The sequence below is a fragment of the Alexandromys fortis genome, unplaced genomic scaffold, assembly GCF_014885135.2.
Source record: "Alexandromys fortis isolate MF-2015 unplaced genomic scaffold, M_Fortis_MF-2015_v1.1 scaffold_90, whole genome shotgun sequence".
NCBI classification, from domain to species: Eukaryota; Metazoa; Chordata; class Mammalia; order Rodentia; family Cricetidae; genus Alexandromys; species Alexandromys fortis.
The window spans coordinates 2,099,974-2,116,348 of NW_026067985.1; the positions used below are offsets into that span (position 1 = coordinate 2,099,974).

At 47.3% G+C, this 16,375-nt stretch overlaps 1 protein-coding gene across 4 annotated transcripts in view; it reads right to left on the reverse strand.

Annotated features, from left to right (window-relative positions):
* The window catches only part of Med13l (mediator complex subunit 13L), a 225,767-nt gene that overhangs the window by 15,929 nt on the left and 193,463 nt on the right, over positions 1–16,375 (reverse strand). For 3 of the 4 annotated variants that reach the window (XM_050158892.1, XM_050158890.1, XM_050158893.1), the window contains 8 exons: positions 14,057–14,277; positions 13,540–13,745; positions 9,204–10,141; positions 5,192–5,371; positions 4,547–4,770; positions 2,630–2,822; positions 1,553–1,970; positions 556–775 (listed from right to left, as the gene is read on the reverse strand). In XM_050158892.1, coding sequence (XP_050014849.1) covers positions 556–775; positions 1,553–1,970; positions 2,630–2,822; positions 4,547–4,770; positions 5,192–5,371; positions 9,204–10,141; positions 13,540–13,745; positions 14,057–14,277 — 2,600 coding nt within the window. The remainder of the gene's footprint in view (positions 1–555; positions 776–1,552; positions 1,971–2,629; positions 2,823–4,546; positions 4,771–5,191; positions 5,372–9,203; positions 10,142–13,539; positions 13,746–14,056; positions 14,278–16,375) is intronic. The other variant, XM_050158891.1, reaches the window with a different exon arrangement.

Here is a 16,375-nt window from a genome sequence, read left to right on the forward strand (position 1 = left end):
AGCCAAGGCACAGGGAAACATGCTCACTAACTGCTGAGAAATAAGAACAAGCTTTCTGGAAAGTGACATTCATCACTGTCCACATGTGAGCATCCGCTTTTAAAAAATGCACCAGCATGTTCACTAGCTTCGCTTACACCACTGGAAAAAGGGAGTGCACATGAAATGCTGACCTATATGAGAAGGGCCAAACATGTAACATATGCTGAGCTATGCGGTACAGGCCCACAGTCTCAGTACTGGAGAGGTTGGGGCACCGGAAGCTGGAGACTGGCCTCAGCGCCACAGTGAGACCTGTCTCAAGACAAGAAAGTGTTTCTTATGACTAATGGCACTAGGAAAGTGTTTGTGTGTGAACTGGGAAAGAACCCTGACCCTGTAATGATGAGACTGAGACAAGGCAGAAACACACTAGGATGGAAGTGATAACTGAGCCCAAAAGACGGAGCCCTGAAGGAGCACAGTTCCTGCCTAGGCTCATAACTTGGAACTCAAAGGACTGAGAATTCCGTCTCACAGAAACAGCAGCATAGAGGACAAGTCGTGGACAGCAACCTGGAGAATGAACGAGCTTCTCATGTGCTCGGGTAAGTGATCCAGCATCTCCGTGTAGCAGCGCATCAAGCTCAACAGCCAGAAGTTTCCGGAGCTGGAGTCCTCCTCTGCGGTGTACGTGAAGGGGTCCACCATGTAAATCACGACAGCCGGAGGGTAGGCGTGGCTGTCTGCAGAGTCGGGCTCAGTGGGGATTCCTATCCGCTCCCGCTCTGTAACACTGGAGAGAGAGAGAGTTAGGCGTGAGGCTCTCACAGCAAAGACAAACTCCATCAAACAAATCAATTACAGAACACACTGACTCCCCAGGCAGTGATTTCAGATTCAATACAACGGTGGGGGTGGGGGTTACACATCAGGTCCAACATCTTCAAGACAAGACGGGAAACAGCAGTACAAAAACACAAAACTGTTGTGATGCCCAGAATCTTTTAGAGCCTGGGCATGGATTTCAGGTGAGGGATGCAGCTACTAGAGCCTATACACATATCCCCGAACTCAGAACTCTTCACACGTGTCTGATCCCGAGCACTTCAGAGCAGGCATACTGAGTCCGTGCTACTCTAAAATGGGAGCTTTCTTCTTCTACTCCTTTGTTTTCTGTGTTAATGTTGCACACAAAAATTTTATAACAATACTAGCTAATGAACTCAATAATAAGCATGCTAATTAGAAGTTCCAGCTTTCTGAGCGGTGCTGGCACACACCTTTAATCCTAGCACTCAGGAGGCAGTACTGGGGATCTCTGTGAGTTCAAGGCCAGACTGATTTACACAGCAAGTTCCAGGACAGCCAGAGCTACACAGAGAAACCCTGTCTTGAAACCCCCACCCCACCAAAAAAAGTCCCAGCTCTTCATATACCCATAGATCAACAAGTGTCACTCTTAATTAGCAAGAATGAAAGGAGCGCTCTACTGGATTTTGAGGCTCTTGAAGTATGTGTGTGAGGGGTGGAGGTGGAGGGAGGTGTCTCGGCTGGGGAGAAACAAACACACCTGTCTTGTCCATCCTGTGAAAGCTGGGCAGAGCTCTGCCCAGGCTCAGTGTCTCCACAAGCCACATTCCCTGGAGGCCGATCTGTGGAGCTGCCCCCAGCACTGGGGTTCTGCCCTCCAATGCCACCACTGAATCCTGAAGAAGAGGTAGTGCTCATCTGAGGGATGCCTGGAGCAGAGGCAGTCGAGGAGCCTGGAAGCCCAGAGGAGGCAGATGAACTACTTGCTGCAGGGTTCGCAGAGCTGTTGGAGGTGGGGTTGAATGCACTGCCAGCTGGGGGTGCTACTGAGCCTGAATTTGAAGGTAAAGACCCAGTATTCCCAGGCGTGGCTTGTCCCTGTGCTTCTGCTGGTGGACTGTGGTGCTTAGGTGGCATCAGCAGGCCACTGTCGAGCTGCAGAGTGGCTAAATAAGGTGCTGGAAGAAGACAAAAATGATTAGTGACCCTCAGTAGTGTCACCCTGAATACTGCCATCATGTTAGAATATAGACTCCATGCTTGCTCATGGCTAAACCTGGCTTATTGGAAGAGACAGGAAAGAAATCACTCATAACAAGTCTCCGATGTCACTTAGAACTGGACCTCTTAGCTGTGCATGTGTCCCACGGATATGCACCCCACAGTCACACAGTGCTCCACAGATATGCGCCCCACAGTCACACAGTGCTCCACAGATATGCGCCCCACAGTCACACAGTGCTTTATAGATATACTGTTTCACAAGCTTTGAAAGTTATCTTCAAGCTTAAACAGCTAATACCAAGTAATGCAGCAGTTCTCAAAATGGCTATAAACACATATAACCCCAGTAGGCAACTTGAAAGAATATTCATCACATAAAAATCAGGATTTAGCCAGGCATGGTGGCCCAGGCTTTAATGCCAACACTCAGAACACAGAGGCAGGTCTATATCGCAAGTTCTAGGTGAGCCAGGGCTGGACAGAGAGACCCTACCCAGAACACATCAAACTTCAAGAGTCAAGAAACGGATTGCTGGACTTGCAGGAGTGGGAAAGGGAAAGAACTGCCTTACTTTATCTCACCAACTCTCCTGTGCCACACTTGCCCATTTACCTAGGTGATGGCGGCAAACTTGAGCATAAAGTTTGAGTCTGGAATGATTGTCATTCTCCTCACTGCTCCAAGGCTGGTTAAACCACTCGCTCACAAGCTCCTCCGTCAGCTTCTGGGCCACAGTCTTCCCCACGCGCATGATCCCGTCGCGGAGCACTTTGCAGATGGGCTTGTGCTGCCCCAGCCGACACATCTGCAAGCACACAAGATGGTCTCTGACAACAGCCACCATTCATGCCAGCAAACCAGCAATAACAGCAGGCCTTCCCTGGCAGACATCTTGTCCCCTGACACTGCTCTGTCCTTCCGACCCTGGTGAGATCCTCTAACTAGGCAGAGCTGCTGCTGCACATGCATACTGGAGGTCTAAGAGTCAGAGTGGAGAGGCCTCTCTCCAGGATACTTATGGAGGAGGGTTTTCACAGAATCAACTATGAGGAGGGAGTTTTCTACTTGGCTGGAATGTATCCCTTATTAGAGTTGCTGAGGTGAGGAGAGCTCACAGCGCTGGTTAGTTTGGACACAAACCTAGACACGTCTGGGAAGAGGGAATGTCAATAGAGGAACTACCTCCATCAGATTGGCCTGTGGGGCATTTTCTTGATTAATGACGGATATGTGAGAGCCAAGCTTACTGTGAAGGTTGCATAAAAACCGCAGCTGAGCAAGCCAGAGAAAGTGAACCAGCAAACGCCATTCCTCACTGCTATCTGCTTCGCTTCCTGCTTCTCGGTTTCTGCCCTGACTTCCCTCCAGGATGGACTGTAACCTGTAAGCTGAAATAAACCCCTTTCCTCCCTGGGTTGCTTTTGGTTACTGTTTTATCACAGCAACAGAAGGCAGACTAGGAGCTGAGCAGTCCAACCTGCCCAGAGCACCCTCCACGAGCAGCTCCTCAAGAGGAGCAGTGGCACACCTAAACATAAACAGACCCAGCGAGCTGCAAACTTTGGAATTGGCTGGAGGGTCATCCAAGTTACCTGTGATAGCTTAATTCTGACTTTATAGTGCTTTACACGCACAGACAAGGCAAGGGTCAAAGGTGACATATCCAAGGATTTCTTCCGTGTCTTAACAGATACCAATGCGTTGTAAGCTGGAATCTCCTGTTCACCACTAGTCCATGTTTACCGAGACACTTATAACAGCAAATCCTGTTCTAGCTCACATTTGAAGTCAGCTGGGTATCTTGTTTACAAACACTTCCCCAGTGCTCACAGGTGCTTGCCAGCATTCTAAGCACTTTAGGAAACACTGGTTTCATTTCATGCTGCCAACACACAGACACTGGGACTACAGGTACAAGGCGTTTGCACTTCAGCAGAAAACATACATGTACCTGCCATTCCAAGATTCAGGAGTCAAATTTCAGGACTAAAGTAATTTATACACTAAAGATGCAAAACTAGGATCCTGGGTTTCATATTAATAGGGTTACTATATTTTTAATCTATGTAAAAAATTTAGTATTAGGATGAATATAGTAATAAACTCAACAGAAGCATGAGCCATTAAATTTATCCTTCAATTCAGACATTTTCAAGGTAAATGCTTTGGTACTACTCTCAGGAATTCTCAGAACTAAAACATAAGCACAAAGCGTGTGCATGCCTTCTGTGTTTAAAGCCCTCCCTCCCCAGTCAACACATGTCCACTGACTCTGAGCTGGCAAATGGAAACCCTTGGATGGGATTTTAGGTGTGTGGTGAGGCTGGCATTCTCAATCTAGTAAAAACAAAGCCTTGGGGAAGTGCTGCTCTTCCAGAAAGCAAAACAAAGACAGAAAAACAACAGTTCAACTCCACATTTCATCCCTACTTACAAGCACTCTTTGGAATCTACCTCCAGGTTCATTCCTTCAGTTACAGCCAGATGCAGGCCTCACATCAAGGAGGTCGCCACCATTAACTTGCTCACCTCATATACAGCACTCAAGTCCCTGAAGAAAGTTTTGGCTCCTTCGAGCAAGGCCTCATTTTCTGGACACACCACAATATAAGCAACATCACGATGGCCCCCATAAGGCTCCAAGAGCAGCTTCTCCCAGAAGGGCAAGGAGAAGGGTGAGATGGTCAGGAATTCCTTGTCATAGCCCACCAGCAGAGTGGGGATGGGCAGGGGCTCAGGAGACTCTTCTGAACCTGGAATGACATTGCTATTTAGGATACTCGGCAGTGTGGCAGTCCCTGATGTTCTGATGGTATGCCTGAGCCATGGGGGCCTTTTCCATGAGGTGAGGTGCTCCTGCAATCAGCCCACTAAATGGGCTCCAATGAAGAGTCTCACAAGAGTCAGAACATCTTAGAAAGGTCCAAGGAGAGCAGAGGCAGAAGGCAGGAAGCCAGGTTTACTCTGCCGGCAGCACTGCTTCAGTGAGCTTCAGCACAGCACGGGGGCCTTGCCATAGAGTAGGAGGAGAGCAAATGCATAATCCCAGATGGGCAGACACTGTGGCTGAGGCAGAATTCCTTAGGGAACCTAAGTGTGACTGAGGAAGAGGAGGCCAGGTCTTGCAACAACCAGAGCACAGAAACAAAAAGGAAATTAGAAGTCAAGACTCACCATAGGTCCCACGTCCTGCCATCTTATGGAACTGCTGCCAGGTGAGCGGTCCCTGAACATGCTGGATGTTCTCCCAGGTCCTGCCTGTGCGCTTCTTCTGGATAGCATCCTGCAGAAAGGGTTGCAGGGACAGCAGCATACGTACCACATCTTGGGATGAGAGCATGCTTGTATCCAGCACTGTGGGAAGGGAGAAGAACAAAGAACAAGGATGTAGGGGTGGCACTCTCCCTCCTAGATGACATCCTGAGACTCTGTTACAGGAGATCGACAATCTTGGAGTCAAGAGAAAGGGCTTTCCAAATAGAGAAAATAACTGGCAACTTGTTAACAAGAATAATGAGGGAAGTGGACTACACTACATAGACGATTCAACAGAAAAACTGTATAAAAAAGTAAAAAGAAAAGTCTCACTTGTTTCACATAAACCTGTTTCCCAGATCTTTCACAAGACACAGAGGTACAAAGGTGCTTTAGTCACCACGTTCCTTTGTTTTTGGAGGTAGGGGTTCAAGACAGGGTTTCCTGTAGCTTTGGAGCCTGTCCTGGAACTCACTCTGTAGACCAGGCTGGCCTTGAACTCACTCCACCTGCCTCTGCCTTATGTGCTGTGCTGTGATTAAAGGTGTGTGCCACCACCACCTGGCGTATCATGTTCCTTTCATTTACACACGTTGATGTTTTGAGGATGTGGGGACAAAAAGACAAGACCCTGACAACCTTGTAAAATTTCCTTATAAAACACCGAATGCGTAAAGAGAAAGGACCTTTGCCACCGCACCCAAAAGACATCTGCACCCAGACAGGCAGGATAGCAACGCTCATGGCCTAAGAGATGCACCCTTCCACTGACAGTGGGTCCTGAGCCACAGAGCAATGTACAGCTGTTATGTCCAATATGTGGTGTGGCTGATGCTTCTGTGCCAGAGAAGGACCCACAACCTTCCTCAGTTTTGGAAGGTGAGACTGTGACTCCAAAGGGCAGGGGCTTCATGCTACCTGCTGGCTGATTAAAAAAGAGGCCGGGCAGTAATCTAAGATGTAGCTACCAATTAGAGACCAGAGGCTCTCATGAGTCTTAGAGCATTTATAGGTGTGTTTGCGGCTTTGCACTGGTCATCCAACAGAGTTTTGTTTGGTTTCTTAATTTTGGAATAAATAAATCTAGAAAATTCCATAAATAAACATGGATGGCCAGTGTTTCCTAAAAACCGAAAGATCTGGCAAAGCAGAGGCGAGAGCCTTGTGAGCTGGCACAGCCATAGCAGTAGCAGCAGCGCCTCAGGGCTTCTGCTTGCTGGTGATCTGTTCGAGACTGAAGCAGCGCGAATCGCCGTCAACTTTACACTTGTTTCTCTTTCACTCACAGTAAAGAATCACAGCGAAGCACTTCCTCCATCTGAGCCTCCACCAAAAGTGGGCAATAAATGACCAGGAGCAGCCCAGATTCAAGGCCACAGAAGCAAACACTGTCTGGATGTACAGGCTTGGTGTTTTGAAAAGATCCAGTCCAAGGCATCATTTTCTGAAAGTCTGTCTCCTGCCTTACTCATCTGCAGCAAACTGGCTACTTTGAATCATTTTAGCATCCCAGACTTGCTCTGAGGTAAGAAAAGCAATTCCTCATACAGAAGGCCACTGCTGATCCAAGGCCCTGTGGCTACTGCTTGGACAGGTACCCCTTATCCTCCTCCTATTCCACCCCACCCCTAAGTTTATCACCCAGCACTTTAGATCTTTACTTCTTAAATTCATTCAGTAGATATTGAGGGCCTAACAAGCCAGGGCCAGTGAGTCTGAAGGCAGGTAGTTATAAAAACAAGAGCTCTTGAGGCTCCATTTCCAGGAAGCAAGCCTTGCCTCTCCACTTCCCAGCGCACATGTCCCTATCTCACTGCTCCCTGGTCAGTCTGTATGTAGGAGACAGCTATGTCCCTCACTCCTACAACACCAAGAGTTATTCAAAGGCAGTGCATTAATTCTCCATCCCCACCCTCCCTCTGCTCTGGTGTGCTCAGAGGCCACAGTCACATTTTGGAGTGCTGGTTGGCTCCCGCCCCCACACCTCTCCAGACACACTCTGCCCACTGCTCAGGGCTCCTGTGCACCTGGTTCCAGTCATCACCACAGGCCAACCCAGGCCTTCTGAACTTCAGCTCCAAGTCTTGACACTTCCACCCAAACTGCTCACAAGGAATCCTTAAAGCTGCATTCATGGCTGCTTTCCCCAGGCTGGCCCTCTTTCAGCGCCCAACCCCAGGAACCCTCATGAGCACCTGCCATGCTTAGCCCCACTCCGCTTGTCCTATACTACTGCTCCCCACACAGGTCTGAGATGTGCCTAATTCTTTCCTAAAGCAAGTTATTATTTATTTTCTCTTTTTTTTCTGTTACTATTTCTTTTATTAAACTATTTTAAAGTTGGGCTGGAGAGATGGCGCAGAACTTAAGAGCATTTGTTCTTGCAGAGGACTGCGACTCAAGTCCCAGTAATGACATGGTGGCTCACAGTTGTCTGTAACTACAGCTCCAGGGGATCCAGCATCCTCTTCTGACCTCTGTGAGCACCAGGCATGGACATGGTGCACAGATAAACATGCAGGCAAAATGTGCATACATATAAATCTAATTGAAAAAAGGATTTATTATGTGTATGCATGTGTGTCTATATGTGGGCACCAGCTAAAGAGGGTAGGTGCCCAGGGGGGTGGATGAAGGCATAAGATTCCCTGGAGCTAAAGTTATAGGCATTTGTGGGTACCTTTATGTGGGTGCTAAGAACTCAACTCAGGCCCTTTACTTGGGGAGCACAGGCTCTCCCTCTCCCCACTTTTCTGAGGCAGGGTCTCACTATATAGCCCTGGCTAGCCTGGAACTTGCTATGTAGACCAGACTGGCCTAAAATTCACAGAGATCTCCCTGCCTTTCCCTTTCAAGTCTGAATATAAGCTGCTAACCACCAAGATACCTCTCTAGCCCCAATCTACTGGTTTCTGTTGGGTTTTCCCAGATCTGTCCTTGATATTTTTTTTATCCTTATCTGGCATTACTGTCAGAATACAGACTTTGGTTATCTTTTAAAAAATATCTTCCATGAACAATTATCTTTCTTGCTCTTTGGATAAAGCCTCCACCTCACTGTGGCCCTGACTTCTCACCTCCTTTCAGTCCCTCTGGAACACGAGTTTCAGAGTTCAGTGCCACTGTGAAACCTCAGTGTAATGGCTGCTGCCTCTTCAAGGGGAGTCCTGATGTCCCCACGGGGTTGGGGGAGGCTCTGCTCGTGTTTCCTGTGTAGTTATTTAATATGCAAGGTCCACTTTTCCAACAGATTACAAAGTCCATGAAGGCAGATGGCCTCCTCTCCATCTAGGTCACCATGTCATGCCCCATGTGTCCGTCAAAGAGTAGCGGGGGTGCATTTGTAAAGCTCAGTTCCAAAAACTGCTTGTCAGCTGGGAACAGTTCTCCTTCTGCCCATAGTGCTTCTACCATAAGCTAAACAGTAGTCTAGTCGCACTTTTAAATAGCACAAGCCCCTGCCGGGGATGTACCCCAGTAACTACAATAAAATCAAATGTGGTTGCTGTCCCAAAAGATGTACCCCACTGAGAAAGCCGAAGGAGAAAGTACTCAGGACATGTGTGGCCCGTTTCAAGGAAGAGACACCACGGCAGACTAGCCAGCAGTCACCCAGCAGTATCAGGAGGCAGGACTGCTGGCCATCAGTTTTATGTGCTTGGCCACTTTCACATTTAGCAGTCACAGTTGCCGACATGCGCTACCTATTTGTGATTTAATGATTTAACAGAATTTCAGGAGGCAATTCTCTCCAAAAGCTTCAGCAGAAGACACCCTCACCCCTTCAACGTAAAGGAAATCAGCATACCCTCACTTCCAGTCCCTTAGGTCTTACTTAATCTTACATTTCTGTGATATACTAAAGAGAACTTTTAAATATTATTTGTACTACGTTAACTTCTGACACAAATTTGCATTCTGGCATACCTACCATTGCTGTGAGGCCAAGAGTGTACCGTGGCACTTCTCACCAGGGCCTCGTCCACTTTCCCACCTGTGGGATTATCCACATACTGCCTCCCCTGCTCCAATGCATTGAAGCACTCTGTCCAGTAATCGTTGTTATCTGCCTGCACCCGGTCATAAGTCCAGCTCACACAGGGGAGTGTGTGACGACTGTTTGAGGAGATGTAATCCAGGAAGCTGAGAGAAGTGAAGGGTTGCGTGTGCTGATTCTGGAGGAGGAGGAGGAGGCTTACAGGGGGCTCTGGGGCTTTCCGGGCTCCCTCCATCTGAGGAAGAAAGGTGGACTGGCACATCATCAAGCGCCTCTCTGCAGCTTGGCCAATGTCAGAATTCTTCCCAAAAATATCCAACTCATCTTCAAGGAAGAGCCCTGAATTGTAACCAAGTTTACGGTTCATGATCGCACTAAACCCACAGGTGCATCGGTACTGGTCCTCTTTGGAGGAATCGGGGATGTACAGCCCAACGTCTGCCCCTTTGATGTTCATGTTGCAGGCGCAGATGCAACAGCTGTCAAAGTTTCTGTCCTTGAAGACATTCATCACGGAATCTGACAGAATCAGGGTGACATAGAGACTGTGGGCCTCAGGAATTGGCTGCATGGTAGCAGGCTCCACAGAGTTAAGGGGCCTTGTGGTAGAGGGGGTGGAGGCTGGTGACCCCTGATCAGTGCTGTCGTATTTCACAGACCCTTGGCCACTAGCAGTGCCCCCACCTCTGGGAGTTCTTGGAGTCCTGGGCGTTCGTGGTGTGGGGACAGAGAATCGCGGGGTAGCTGGAGATGGGAGGACTCCAGCCCCACTGTTGCTGGCAGGGGCGGTGCTGTTCAACGTCACAGGAGTGTTCATCTGTGGTGTGTTCAGATAGTCTGGATCTGCAAGGCTCCCAACACTAGGCACATTACTGCAACAGACACAAGGTAGCGTGAGAAAGGGCAGTGGTCACAGAAGCCAGGCTCTGCACAGCCTATCTCATGACGCTGTACAACCTCCCACTCCACAGCTGTAGCATGATTTCTAACTGTTCTTAATAAAAACCCGGAGTCAGATAGTAGGGGGTAAAGGCTGAGAGATCAGAGAAGCAGTGCAGCCAGCTGGAGCTTTTACCCTTACCAAATCCTCAGACCAAAAGGGTAATCCTACCCTCAGCCTGCATCTTCGACTGACTGCTTCCCACTGCACCCTTAGACTGCAGCTGTCTCCACCAAACCTCAGACTGCATCTGAGCTCCTGTCTCCTTATATTCCTTTCTCTACCCAGCCATATCCCTTCCTGTCTCCAGCTTTCTAGTACTGGGACTAAAGGCGTGGGGAGTCACCACCGACTGGCCTATAGTGGTTTAGCTCCGTACTTTGATCTTTAGGCAAGCTTTATTTGTTAAAACACAAACAAAATATCACTACACACAGCCCTGCACTGAGCATCTGGAAGTGCATTTTCCTCTTCAAAAACCTAAGAAAAAGGGGGGAAAGAAGGAAGAGGAGAGGAGCGACAGAAGCAAGAGCATGAACACACATGAACACACACACACACACACATGGTACTTCCTTTCCACATAATCCATAGTGCTAGGTAAACTTACAGTCTTATAAGGAAACCTGGGAGTGGGCATGGAGAAAGCCATGTGAAGTGCTGGAGGATGAACAGTGCCTGGAGTGCAGGCTACACTGGCTGGAACGGTGCAAGTTGATGTTTGCCTGGACTTGTAACTTCATCTTTGTCATTTCTGAAACCGAGACCCTGCCTGCGCACTTTTCTCTGAGGCTATCATTCTGTAATGATACTGAAGTAGCTGTAACTAAATATACATTCAAATAAGGTGTTTTCCTAATTGGGAGAAGGCAACCCTAGCCAGGTTTGTATGTTCCCAGTACTGTGTGGCTGTTGTGCCCATCTGCCTGTTCTGCACAGAGGTTAGTGTCATTCAGCACTCACTGGAAAGTATGCACAGACTCTGGTCCCAGGCACAGAGAGATTTCCTGGGTTCCCTTTCAATCTCTTTCATCTTTCAGTGTTACCTATTCCATACAATCACTCTCATTCCAGAGATGGACAGGACTGTTTTATCTCATAAGCAGGCAGGCAGAAAAGAAGGCCATGTCTGAAGCACTTAGATGGCCAACCACTACAGAACACATCCTCAACACATTCCCACAGATCTGGAGACAATGGACAAGCCCACTCTGCACTTGCAAGGCATCAGGACAGCAAGTTTTTCAGTCCTAATGACTCTTTTGGACACAAGGACCCAATGCTTACAATCTGCTCCCTAGTGAGCTACACATCCGTTCACTTACGCAAGTCATCCCCTGTAACCCTTTAGAGCCTTTACCACTGGCCTGGGTATCTCAATCAGGCAGCACGTAAGTCTGGCACACAGGCGTGTGTGGACACAGACAAGAGCTGGTGTGGAAACTGAATGGCGCAGCAAACAAACATCTACATACTCTCATGATTCTACAGGTTTGGATCAGAAAGAAACAACGACTGCTAACTGAAAACCTAAATAATTCAGTTGTTCCCTAGCAAATACTTCTTACTGCTGGGCGGCGGTGGCGCACACCTTTAATCCCAGCACTCGGGAGGCAGAGGCAGGCGGATCTCTGGGAGTTCGAGGCCAGCCTGGTCTACAAGAGCTAGTTCTGGGACAGGCACCAAAGCTACAGAGAAACCCTGTCTCAAAACAACAACAACAACAAAAAAACAAAAACAAAAACAAAACAAAACAAAAAGCAAATACTTCTTACTTAGCAGACTCATTCTCCCATGGGAAAAGTGGGGCAGTCAGCAGAGAAGAAGAGCTGCAGCTGCCATGGATAGAGCAGACCTGAAGCAAGTGTCAGCATGTGTACTGAGTGCAGCAAGTGAGCCCAGGGTGGTAGACACTGGAGAGCGAAGTAGGAACGAGACAGTGTAGAGTCGTGCTGCTCAGTAAAGCAGCTCCTAGAGCCCAGGTCTAGATCCGAATGAAGCATAACAAAGAACTCACCAACCACAGCTACACCATTAGACTATGTGGCTACAAAGCACCTCCCTTGAATGACAGTGCTCTGCAATGCTGCCAGTCTCATCTTTGGCTGCACAAGACACATGCAATGGATGGCAATAATTCCCCTGACTGAAACTATCAGATCTCATCCTGGGAACCTGTGAGTGCAGGCAAGTTTAAAGTGCTGAGTGGCTCCTGATATCACAAATGGCCACTAGGGCCCAAACGTGCCTGGGCATCTGCCGCTGGTGCTCCAGACTTCATTAAGAAGCTAGAGCCCAACTGGAGCACTCGCAGGGCAGCTTCACAGTTCCCCTCTGCAGTACACAGCCATTAGCTGCTGGAGCTTTTCCAAAGTTCTGAGTAGAGTCAGGGCAGAACAATCCCATTTTAAAGAGTACAAGATTCAGGTACAGGGGTTCCTTGCAGCCACACACAGACTTTTCAAAAGCCAGGACTGTCATATGGCAAGGTGGCTCTGGTGTCCAAGTCCAGAGTCCTTCTATTACATTTCTACCCCAGTTCCTCATTCAGTTCCTCTGTCACTGAATTACAGCTGTGACCTACAGATAAGTCCTAAACCACAAATCTGGCTCCTAAGGCTTATCAATGAATAGCTGCTAACACTGTAAAAGAAGACAATGTATATTAAGTCAGACTTAATTCAGTCTCACTGACTGACAACTGCCCCGAGAAAGACATGTGCTGGAGCCCAATCATCTCTACATCCCCTGCAGTGAGATCAAGCAAGCAAGCAGCACTCACCTGTTCATGTGTCCACAGGGCCACCTGGCCCAGATTCACACTAGTACTTGTACACTTTTTGCTTTCTCTGATTAAGAAGTTATTTATTTCAGAGAAAGCAGAGTCTGCATTGCTGACACAAATACTATTTTCTCTACGCAATATGAGATGTCCACGTCACCACAAATGTCTCCCTTTATTATTTTCCCCAAATCACACCTCAATCTGTTGCTGCTTTACCTAATTTTAAAGTATCACACTGAAATCATTACCTTACAAATCAAAGCCCCTTCCACCACCACCAAATATAAGTAACTTTAAGTGCCAATTCTACGGCAAACACCAGCATAGCATTAAATGTAGCTCTCTGAAATAATCTTAGTTTGTCTATCTATAGGAAATTTCATTTAAAAAAAAACACACATTTTTCCACATAAGACAGCATGCTCAAATAACAGGAATGGCCGAGAAGCCTGTCTCAAAGGGTAAGCTACGGTCCTGTAACAAGTACTTAGAAATGGTGAGGTGGCAGCATTCGAGTACAGTGACTGGCAGAGTCCCACACATACTTGTAACCGTCTCTGATGGAAGCGGCTGCAGCAGGCATGGGCAGCTGTTCCATTTTAGGAGGAACTGCCCATGAGGGCCGGAACAGACAGGCATCAGGTGTCTTCAGAGGCAGCAGGCAATGGCTTGGCAGCGTCTTCAGTGGAGCAAACATGGAGGACCCCACAAAAGGCTGGAATTGTGGCACTTTGTGCACATATGAAAAGTCCTATGACAACAAAATGGGTTTGGTGTTAATGATGACAAACTGGAACCAGCCATAGTTTCTCAGTACTTCATAAAAAACGGGCACAGAATCTACTGCCATTCAATAGTTCTCTACAGGGATAAATCAAAAATAACAATCTAATGCCAACACCGTTCCTGAGGCAATGGCCACAGAGTGGGTATGTTGGTCATCTGCTCCGTTTCAGAGTGTTTAGGAACCTGTGTGCGGCCAGGAGAGCACTGCTCTCAAAGTCGTGTCGGAGGCAGCTGGAAACCACCCAGTATTTGGGAAGTTAATACACTGGTTATTACCTTTATCTCCTCTGGCTTGGGACTTCCTAAGCCATCTTCCACTTCCATCCTGAACTCTGTGAGGTGTGTGGGTACCATACTGACCACAGGACTCTCCATCATGCCCAATGCGGTCACTGTCTCTGAACTTACTCCATCTTTATAATTCATCACAGGAGAAAATGCAGGATGCTGCTCCAATGATGGAGGGGTAGGGAACATCCTTTGCAAGTCTGCAACTGCTAAAAACAAAATTACAAGTGCATTTTAACAGCAAGACTCCTTAAAACTCAGACACGCAGCAGGCAGGCAGGCACAGCTGGTGGCCCACACGAGGCTAATATCAAGACACAGGCACCTTTCGGCATCCACAGTTCCCAATGCTGTATGACATGGTGTAATGCCAAAGAAGTGAACAAGGCCTGTAGAGGACACAGTTTTCCTCAATAACTGATCTATGAAAAACCTAAAGGAGACGAGTTAAGCATAAAGTGGAAGCAATTCAGCTATATTAGAAAAACTCTTTGTTTTCAACTGTTCATGAAATATTATAGAAAACAAAAAAATATTTAGAGCCAGGATGGGGGTTTGGTGTCACTGGGTCCCACAGTCCTGCTCTTCTGAGAAAACGACTCCGCACTGTCATTCTGGACTGATATTACAGCTTTACAGTTAGAATTAATAATACTACCAGTCTCGAAAGATACTGGGCAGGGCACACAGTTTAAGGGTACTGAGGGGTCAGAAAGCAGTTTACTGTCAGTGCTTCCCGAGCCTCTGCACATCCCTGGACTCGGTCCTCAGCAGGGAAGGAGTGACTCATAGCACCCACTTCCCACTGTCTTCAGCTTTCAGTGTATCCACAACAGCTCACTAATGGGCTTGGTTAAGTAAGGTTCTGATTCCCCAAAGTAAGCTGTGCCTAATACAATACAAATGTGCTTACAAATCATGGCCACTAGGTGGTGTCTTGTATTTAGAACTGGGAGTTTGTGATTTTGTTATCACTTTTGATGTCCCCATTTACTCTTGTCATTGTCATTCTTGAAGTCCCAACATTTAACTAAGCTAATATTTGGCACCTAGTCCTTAAGCAGGAATTAACATGTAACAGTGAACTATGACCTGGGTGCAGCATCTGGCAGAGCTGGATCCACACTCCCCAGAAAGAGTTCAACTATGGATGAGACACATCCTCCCTCAGGGCCTCGCCCACCAACTAGCCTCAAGTCTCCCTTAGATGTGTGAGTTGCCCACCCTCCACCACACACCCCCTCACACTCCCACACACAATGTTTTTTATAGATATGTAAGTTTTAACAGGCTTGCTTGCTTTCCATTGGGACAAGGGAGCTTCCAATAGTTTTACTACATGGAGGCAAAAAAAAAAAAAAAAAAAAAAACAGACGAGCAGGGGTCACAGATGAGCTATGCATCAGAGCTCTACTTGCTGTCTATCATAGAATTTACATAGGATTTGATATGATACCTGCTACAGTGAAGAAAAAAGGAACTTCCCAAAGTTGATGGCCAACGTACTTTCTTATCTTAGCAATCCCCACTTGTAAGGAACTTAATGTTTACAACTAGGGAGGCATGCGAGGCCAACTATTGGAAACCTTATATACAAGTTATTAACCTAAAGCAGGAGAAAGGCCTCCAATCAAATCAATACATTTTATTTGAACAAAGGGGAAGATTGCTGTAGGGTTAAGGCTAACTCAATAACTGTACCCAATACCTCTAATTTTTCTCCAAGCCAAAGACAAGAGCTCCAAGATTAAAGCATCCTTCTCTTTTAAGAGTCAAAACATAAAGCTTCTGACTATGGTAAATGATTTTACCCGACCCCCAAAAATGGGTTTGGAGAAGGAGTCTCCATTTGAGGAGACAGAGGGTCTAGTGAGGAGGGCAGGATGGACGGGAAGGGCTGTGAGGGAAAGTTGAACAGGGAAAAGTAGAACAACATGCATGTATTTCCATAATGGAGTTCATTACTCTGTATACTAGCTTTAAAACTTAATGGTGGCAAAGCCTTTAATCCCAGCACTGCTGAGGCCTCAGGAGGCAGGGGCTGGCAAATCTCTGAGTTTAAGGCCAATCTGATCTACACAGCAAATTCCCAAGCAGCCAGGGCTACATAGTTGAGACCCTCTAAACAAACAAACAAACAGTCAAAATTACAGAAGCTGGAGAGATGGCTTAGTGGCTGCTCTTGCAGAGGTCCCAGGTGGTGTGGGAGGTCTTTCTGTCTATGTGTTTCTTTTATTGGTTAATGAATAAAGGAATTGCTTTCGGCCTATAGCAAAGCTATAGGGGAACATAGCTGGGGGGGGGGGA